The 9,233-nt window shown below is 61.9% G+C and overlaps 1 protein-coding gene across 2 annotated transcripts in view; it reads right to left on the bottom strand.

Annotated features, from left to right (window-relative positions):
- Positions 1-5,272: 5,272 nt before the first annotated feature.
- The window catches only part of SMAD4 (SMAD family member 4), a 36,219-nt gene continuing 32,258 nt past the window's right edge, over positions 5,273-9,233 (bottom strand). For both annotated transcript variants that reach the window (XM_030968844.1, XM_030968843.1), the window contains one exon: positions 5,273-6,796. In XM_030968844.1, coding sequence (XP_030824704.1) covers positions 6,585-6,796 — 212 coding nt within the window. In that variant the 3' untranslated portion in view covers positions 5,273-6,584. The remainder of the gene's footprint in view (positions 6,797-9,233) is intronic.

Genomic DNA, 9,233 nt, shown 5'->3' with positions numbered 1-9,233 from the left:
ACTCCATGGGTCATTCTGGGGGTCACTCCGTGGGTCACTCCATGGGTCACTCCATGAGTCACTCTGTGGGTCACTCCATGGGTCACTCCATGGGTCACTCCATGGGTCACTCCGTGGGTCACTCCATGGGTCACTCCATGGGTCACTCTGTGGGTCACTCCGTGGGTCACTCCGTGGGTCACTCCATGGGTCACTCCGTGGGTCACTCCATGGGTCACTCCATGGGTCACTCCATGGGTCACTCCATGGGTCACTCCATGGGTCACTCTGTGGGTCACTCCGTGGGTCACTCCATGGGTCACTCTGTGGGTCACTCCGTGGGTCACTCCATGGGTCACTCCATGGGTCACTCCGTGGGTCACTCCATGGGTCACTCCATGGGTCACTCCATGGGTCACTCTGTGGGTCACTCCGTGGGTCACTCCGTGGGTCACTCCATGGGTCACTCCATGGGTCACTCCATGGGTCACTCCGTGGGTCACTCCATGGGTCACTCCATGGGTCACTCCATGGGTCACTCTGTGGGTCACTCCGTGGGTCACTCCGTGGGTCACTCCATGGGTCACTCCAGGTCACTCCATGGGTCACCCATGGGTCACTCCATGGGTCACTCCGTGGGTCACTCCATGGGTCACTCCATGGGTCACTCCATGGGTCACTCTGTGGGTCACTCCGTGGGTCACTCCGTGGGTCATTCCATGGGTCACTCCATGAGTCACTCCCCACCCATTGCAGCCACACGGGCATGGCTGGGGCTGGACTGCAGCCGCTCGGGGATGGACGGGCCCAAGGGGGCCAGGGGCGCTGGGCAGGGCACAGAGGGCAGCGGGAACAGCTCCGGGCAGGCCGGGGTGAAGGGCTCGGGGTCGGGGTTGAGGGGCAGGCAGAGACCCCGGGCAGCCACACAGAACCTGCGGGGAGACCTCGGGGATTTGGTGTTTCTGCAGCCCCAGGATGGCGTTCCAGGGAGCTCCACCACACGTGGGGAGGTCACAGCTCTGTCTGGCATGCCAGACCCGTGGTGATGTCCCCACAGTGCCCCCGTCCTGTCACAGCCCCGGCACAGAGCAGGGGCACTCACAGCGCCCCAGATCCCGCTCTGGACCCTGGGCTGGGCTTTGGGCCGGTGCTGGTCCGAGCTCTGACCCCGGAACTGCAGCCCTGGCCCTGGGACCGCAGCCCTGGAACCGCAGCCCTGGCCCTGGAACCGCAGCCCTGGGACCACAGCCCTGCCCCTGGGACTGCAGCCCTGGAACTGCAGCCCTGCCCCTGGGACCGCAGCCCTGGAACTGCAGCCCTGGCCCTGGAACCGCAGCCCTGGCCCTGGAACCGCAGCCCTGGAACTGCAGCCCTGGAACCGCAGCCCTGGCCCTGGGACCGCAGCCCTGGCCCCAAGCTCTCGGCCCCAGCGCAGCCGGCAGCTCCAACCGCCCTCCAGAAACCGGGTAAAACTCTGCTAAATGAAACAAAGAAGCCGAGAGCTGAATCTTAACCTTTTTTAATCAAAAACATACTCTGTTACAGAATTTCAGGAAAGTTAGCTACAGTATATTATCCACAAACTAGGTCTAATGAAAAACATACAGGAAGCTACAAAGGAACTACTGGGAATTCTGTTGACCGCTTATCAAAAGGCAATGGCTGAAGAAAAGAAATGCTTAACCAGGTTTCCACACCTGAAAAACCCTCTCGGGGTGAGTTTTGGGTTATGGGTACTTCACAGCTCTCAACCCAGCTGAATCACAACTTCGGGGCGCCACCAAACCTCACCAAAAAGACAGGAACATTTACTGGAGCAAGGAAGCTCCAGCAGGGGCTGGGGTACGAGTCCCGCACATCTGGAGGGACGCGGCACCCTCAAGGCACAGCAGCAGCCTCAGAGCCCGGCCCCGGGCGCTCCCAGCGGTGTCTCTGCTCTCTGAGCCTCAGCAGGGACACTGTCACAGCAGGGCTGGCCCGGGCACCGCACCGGGAGCGGCTCGGGGTCAGCGCCTCGCACCGCGCTGAGGTTTGAGGCGTCCTACGGCCACATTCTGCGCTGCACGGACTCCACGCAAGCGTCAGCAGCTCTCCCCACAGCTCAGTCACACAAACAATCCTTCTCCAGCCCCAGAACCAAGGGCACCGCTGCAGCCTCAGCCCAAAAAGCACAAACAGGGAACGGAGGGGAGCAACCCGGGAGGGTGGGACCGCATCCCCTGGAATTGGACAATTAACCCCAGCACGGAAATGGACAAAAACTTATAAAAGTGTGAAATTTCGGGATCCATCCTGGGGGGAGCCAGGGCCGGGCAGGGACACAGGAGCGAGGCAGCCCCTCCTGAGGCGCCGTTCTCTGGGGGAGAGACCAGAGACTCTGCGGGGTGAGAGCGGCGCGGGTGTGAGCAGGGCGGGTGTGAGCAGAACGGGTGTGAGCAGGGCGGGATGTGAGCAGGGCGGGTGTGAGTGGCGCGGGGTGTGAGCAGGGCGGGATGTGAGCAGGGCGGGTGTGAGCAGGGCGGGATGTGAGCAGGGCGGGTGTGAGCAGGGCGGGTGTGAGCAGGGCGGGATGTGAGCAGGGCGGGATGTGAGCAGGGCGGGTGTGAGTGGCGCGGGGTGTGAGCAGGGCGGGATGTGAGCAGGGCGGGTGTGAGCAGGGCGGGTGTGAGCAGGGCGGGTGTGAGCAGGGCGGGATGTGAGCAGGGCGGGTGTGAGCAGGACGGGTGTGAGCAGGGCGGGTGTGAGCGGCGCGGGGTGTGAGCAGAACGGGTGTGAGCAGGGCGGGGTGTGAGCAGGGCGGGTGTGAGCAGGGCGGGTGTGAGCAGAACGGGTGTGAGCAGGGCGGGTGTGAGCAGGGCGGGGTGTGAGCAGGGCGGGTGTGAGCAGAACGGGTGTGAGTGCGAGCAGCGCGGGGTGTGTGAGCGACGCGGGTGTGAGCGGCGGGAGTGTGAGCGGCGCGGGGTGTGAGAAGCGCAGGATGTGTGAGCAGCACGGGTGCGAGCAGCGCGGGTGTGAGCAGGGCGGGGTGTGAGCAGGGCGGGTGAGAGCAGCGGGGGTGTGAGCGGCGCGGGGTGAGAGCAGCGCGGGTGCGAGCGGCGCGGGTGCGAGCGGCGCGGGTGCGAGCAGGGCGGGGTGTGAGAAGCGCAGGATGTGTGAGCGGCGCGGGTGTGAGCGGCGCGGGTGCGAGCGGCGCGGGGTGTGAGCGGCGCGGGTGCGAGCGGCGCGGGTGCGAGCAGCGCGGGTGCGAGCGGCGGGGGTGTGAGCAGCGCGGGTGTGAGCAGCGCGGGTGGGTCACACCCTCGGGCAGCGCTCCCAGGAGCCGCCCCGCCCAGCGGAGCAGGGAGCAGGAGCTCCGCGGCTCCCGGCACAAGGGAGAAGCCCTCCCGAGCTGCAGGGCTGCTGCAGCCGCAGGGCGCTCACGGCAGGCCCGGGCTCCAGGCTGCTGCTGCCCCGCGGGTGACCTGGGGACACCCCGCTCACAGCAGAGCAGCCAGGACTCGCCAGCAGGGCCAGGGCTGTCCCTGGAATGCCCATCCCAGCTCTCCAGGGCCCAGCACAGCGTCCGCACCCACAGAAGGGATGGAAGGAACGACTCTGTCTCCATCCAGAGGATTCCTGCTGGAGTTCAGCCCTTCCCAGCCCTTCCAGCGGGAAGGTTTCCTCTCTGCACCTGCAGCGGGTTCAGTGTGAATGCCCCCCTCTGCAACTAACAATGACAACGGGACAAAGCCACTAAACCTCCCAGCGCTAATCCCAGCTCCCACTCAACCTCCCGGCGCTGATCCCAGCTGGGCAGACAAAGGGAAAGCACAAAGAGCTCCAGCACAAAGGGCTCTGGGGACGAGGAACGGGGCCATGGCCTCGGGAAGGGCTGAGCAGAGCAGCAGGGAGCAGCAAGAGGTGCAAGCTGAATAAATCCTGGCTGGAGACAACTCGGCATCCTCGGCATCCCTGCCTGCACGGGACGGATCAGCTCAGCTCCAGGGAGCTGCTGCAGCCCCTCCTCAGCTCTCAGACACAAACGCAAGCCTGTCAAGAACTCAATGTCTGCTGCTGCTGCTGCTGAGCGCGTTCCAGCCCATTATGTGCTGCCTTTTATGCCTTGTCATGAAAGTACAGAAGTTAATTTAACAGCATATGAAAAACCACGAATAAGATTGTCTAATTTTTCTTTAACAGCTGCAAGTGCACCCTTTTGGGAGCTGCTTGGAGGAGAAGATGAATGCCTTCTCAGCTTTCACTGCCTCTGACTTCTCCTGCTGTAAATACAGTGACTTCTTGTAATAAAATCGTCAGATATTGTTCTGTTCTGTTCTGAACATTTCGGGCCATCCATGCATTTCGCAGGTGGAGATTTGCAAGACACCTGTACAAAACCTCGCCTTACCAAGTGAATTCTCTCAGACTGTAACCCAAGCAGCAGCAGGAGGAGCAGCAGGCTGAACCAGCCTTTCCCTGCTTTGCCCGGGTTTGGCACAAGCACAGGGCCAGCAAAACCAAACAGTTAACTTGGGGCCAAAACCCGGGATAAGAGCAAACAAACTCCGCTCTTCCCAACGACCGCGGGTGCCACCTCAGAGGGGACAAACGGTGATCTCGTTAAAAGCCAGCCTGAGGGAGGCAGCAGGGAAAACAATGAAATTAATGAAAATAAGGGGAAATGGATCCATTTCCGGCCGAGGCTCCAGAGCCTCCCGTGCCCGCTCGCCCAGCACGGAGCAGCGCCCCCGGCTGCCCCCGCAGGAATTCCAGCGTGCGGGAACAGCGACACCCAAGCGCCGCCAGAGCCGCTGGGGCCTGAACCGCTGCCGGGGGCTGGGCAGGAAGGCCCGGAGCGATCCCTGCAGGATTTCTGGGCTGCTGCAGCCGTGCCGACAGCGCCGCGGGACCCCGCAGGGGCCAGGAGCTCAGGGCAGCCCCTGCTCCCTGTGCCAGGAGCTCAGGGCAGCCCCTCTCGCTGCTCCCTGTGCCAGGAGCTCGGGGCAGCCCCTGCTCCCTGTGCCAGGAGCTCGGGGCAGCCCCTGCTCCCTGTGCCAGGAGCTCAGGGCAGCCCCTCTCCCTGTGCCAGGAGCTCAGGGCAGCCCCTGCTCCCTGCTCCCTGTGCCAGGAGCTCGGGGCAGCCCCTGCTCCCTGCTCCCTGTGCCAGGAGCTCGGGGCAGCCCCTCTCCCTGTGCCAGGAGCTCAGGGCAGCCCCTGCTCCCTGTGCCAGGAGCTCAGGGCAGCCCCTCTCCCTGTGCCAGGAGCTCAGGGCAGCCCCTGCTCCCTGTGCCAGGAGCTCAGGGCAGCCCCTGCTCCCTGTGCCAGGAGCTCAGGGCAGCCCCTGCTCCCTGCTCCCTGTGCCAGGAGCTCAGGGCAGCCCCTCTCGGTGCTCACCCCCGGTTTCCCAGGAGCAGAGGCTCTCCCTCCCAGGCAAAGCAGCAGCACAACGATGAGCTGGCCGTGTTTCCTGGTGAGCTGAAGCCAGGAGTGACCCAGCAGCGCCGGCTGCGCTGCCCTGGCTGGGGAGCAGCGGTCTCGGGCTGCAGCCACATGTCAGAACCGAACCGAACTGCTGCGGGGGGGTCCATCCTTTTATTGGTGCTGCAGGCAGGGCCAGGCAGAGCGGCTGCTGTGCCCCACAGCCCGGGGAAGCACTGCACGCTCCCTGCTGCGGGCTCTGCACGGAGCCATTGCCCCTTGGCACAGGGCTGAAATAACCGGGAGGTATAAAAACAGGTTTGCCATCTTGCCCTGAGTGGAAATGGTGAACAGAGACAAAAACCCAGTCTAAATGCCGATGGATTACCGTACACGCTTCCATGACATATGCAAGTAGGAGTCATGCAGATTTACCCATGATACATGCTAGGGGGGTTTTTTTGAGTGGAACCACAGAGGTCAGTAGTAATCATGAAAACACATTCCTGCCATCGGGCACTCACGAGTCAATTTCAGTGGCAATGCTGCAGCTGGGGTGCTCCGCCTCAAACCGAGTGCCCACACTCAAAGTATCCGTTTCCTTTAGTGTTTTAAATTCACATGGTTACATAAATAAAAATCTAGGATGTCTTTTGTTTTTTTCAAAAACTAAAGAATTTTTTGATCAATGCCAACAAGGTATGTGTCATCCCCTCACTTTTTGGCAGCTGCGAGGCTTTAACCTGGAAAAATCGTAACGTGATCATCGACAAAATAAAGAAGTCTTCTGTTAACTACTGTTCCCTAAACAGAATATCACAAATCAGCTGGAATTTTAAAGTCGCTACAAGGTAAATGTTTTTAACTACTAGAAGGAATTTTCAGATACAAATATATATATAATATATATTCTGCATACAAAAGGCTCCCGTGAGGCTGATCACCAAGACGCCACCGTAGGGAAGGAGAGTTTCAAAGGGAACAAACCCAACACTGTGAAGTCTCTATAAAGCGTTTACCTTCCACGTCAGGCCCTGTGTTACGACTACTGAGTTCTGGAAATAACTGAAATCCAAATCCTGCACGTTCAGAGGCGTTCTGCTAAGAGCAAGGCGGCAAACACATTTTTAAAACCTGTTTGAGAAGGTTAAGCAGAAGGACAGTGGAGCATCAGTGTAGGCGGCAGCAGAGGGCGCTTCACAGGCGGCTCAGTCCAGGGGCTGCGGGTCGGCGATGGGCATGGTGTGCAGCACCTCGTCCAGCAGCTGCAGCGCGCGGTGCAGGTGGATCTCGATCCAGCACGGCGTCTCCTTGATGCTCTGCCGCGGGTAGTCCGGGCCCCAGCCCTTGACAAAGCTCATCCTCAGGATGCACAGCCGCCGCAGGTCGTCCACGCCGATGCCGGCCGCCGCCGACAGGCCTGCACGGGGCACGGGGCACGGTCAGGGGCTGCGCTGGGACACAGCGGCGCCTGCTGCCCGTCCTGTCACACGTCCCTGCCTGACACACCTGTCACACCTGACACACCTGTCCTGTCACACCCGTCACACCTGTCCTGTCACACGTCCCTGCCTGACACACCTGTCACACCTGACACACCTGTCCCGTCACACCTCCCTGCCTGACACACCTGTCCTGTCACACCCGTCACACCTGTCCTGTCACACCTGTCCTGTCACACCTCCCTGACACACCTGTCACACCTGCCCTGTCACACCTCCCTGCCTGACACACCTGTCACACCTGACACACCTGTCCTGTCACACCCGTCACAACTGTCCTGTCATACCTCCCTGCCTGACACACCTGTCACATCTGCCACACCTGTCCCGTCACACCTGACACACCTGTCCTGTCACACCCGTCACACCTGACACACCTGTCCTGTCACACCTCCCTGCCTGACACACCTGTCACACCTGCCCTGTCACACCTGACACACCTGTCCTGTTGCACCTGTCACACCTGTCACACCTGTCCTGTCACACCTCCCTGCCTGACACACCTGTCCCGTCACACCTGCCACACCTGTCCTGTCACACCTCCCTGCCTGCCACACCTGTCCCGTCACACCTGTCCCGTCACACCTGTCCCGTCACACCTGTCCTGTCACACCCATCCCGTCACACCTCCCTGTCTGACACACCTGTCCTGTCACACCTGTCCCATCACACCTGTCCCGTCACACCTCCCTGCCTGTCACACTCGTCCCTTCAGACCCTCGCTGCCACATCCCCGCTGCATTTACTGCACCAATTCTGTTGCATGTCCTGCAGTTTCAGCTTTCACAGCGTTCTGCCACCTCCAACAGGCGCCGAGGCACAGAACGCTCCTGTCAGACCCACGGAATGGGTTTGGGTCAGAGGCACCTCAGAGCCTGCCCAGTGCCACCCCTGCCATGGGCTGGGACACCTCCCACTGTCCCAGGCTGCTCCAAGCCCCATCCAGCCTGGCCTTGGGCACTGCCAGGGATCCAGGGGCAGCCACAGCTGCTCTGGGCACCCTGGGCCAGGGCCTGCCCACCCTCCCAGCCAGCAATTCCTAATTCCCAAGATCCCACCTAACCCTGCACAAAGCCGGTGGGGTGAAACCCAAGCACTTTACAGGACACAATGTACGCAAAGCACGCTTATTTCTGAGGTTCGCCAAGGGCTGCAGTTTCACTGTGAGAACCCAGACTGGGCACCCGCAGGAGGCTGCACTGGAACAGCACCACTCCCAGCTGACAGAGCACAAAGATAAACACAGCTGGCAAATTTCAAATCACAAGTATGGCTAAGATAAAAAAGCGACAAACTTTGCCCAAAATGCCTTCAAGGATTTGCAGGGCAGCCAAAGGGAGACACAGGGCAGCACAAGGGATCCCGTGGCACACAAAGCAGCCTGGCTCACGTAAGCACTTGCGCCTCTCAAAGTACTGTGCTGGGCAGGGTCAGTGACAGCCCCGCTGTGCCCCAGCCATGGTCCCTGTCCCAGCCATGGTCCCTGTCCCAGCCATGGTCCCTGTCCCAGCCCAGTGTCACTGTCCCAGCCCAGTGTCACTGTGCCAATCCAGGGTCCCTGTCCCACCCCACAGTCCCTGTCCCAGCCCAGTGTCACTGTCCCAGCCCAGTGTCCCTGTGCCCCCGCGCCCCGCAGTGTCCCTGTGTCCCCGCAGTGTCCCTGTCCCCGCAGTGTCCCCGTGTCCCCGCAGTGTCCCTGTGCCCGCAGTGTCCCTGTGCCCACAGTGTCCCTGTGCCTGCAGTGTCCCTGTCCCCGCAGTGTCCCTGTGTCCCCGCAGTGTCCCTGTCCCCGCAGTGTCCCTGTGCCTCTCAGTGTCCCAGCCCAGTGCCCCTGTGCCTGCAGTGTCCCTGTGCCTCTCAGTGTCCCCGTGCCCCCGCAGTGTCCCTGTCCCCGCAGTGTCCCTGTGCCCGCAGTGTCCCTGTGTCCCCGCAGTGTCCCAGCCCAGTGTCCCTGTCCCCGCAGTGTCCCTGTGCCTCTCAGTGTCCCTGTGCCCCGCAGTGTCCCTGTCCCCGCAGTGTCCCTGTGCCTCTCAGTGTCCCTGTGTCCCGCAGTGTCCCTGTGCCCCGCAGTGTCCCTGTGCCCCGCAGTGTCCCAGCCCAGTGTCCCTGTGCCCCGCAGTGTCCCTGTCCCCACAGTGTCCCTGTGCCCCGCAGTGTCCCTGTGCCCCGCAGTGTCCCTGTCCCCGCAGTGTCCCTGTCCCCGCAGTGTCCCTGTGCCCCCGCAGTGTCCCAGCCCAGTGTCCCTGTCCCCGCAGTGTCCCTGTCCCCGCAGTGTCCCTGTCCCCGCAGTGTCCCTGTGCCCGCAGTGTCCCTGTGCCCCGCAGTGTCCCTGTGTCCCCGCAGTGTCCCTGTCCC

The sequence above is a fragment of the Camarhynchus parvulus genome, chromosome Z (assembly GCF_901933205.1).
Source record: "Camarhynchus parvulus chromosome Z, STF_HiC, whole genome shotgun sequence".
In the NCBI taxonomy this organism is placed as follows: Eukaryota; Metazoa; Chordata; class Aves; order Passeriformes; family Thraupidae; genus Camarhynchus; species Camarhynchus parvulus.
Note: the sequence above shows the minus strand (reverse complement) of the source record. Positions and strands in the feature narration are given on the sequence as shown.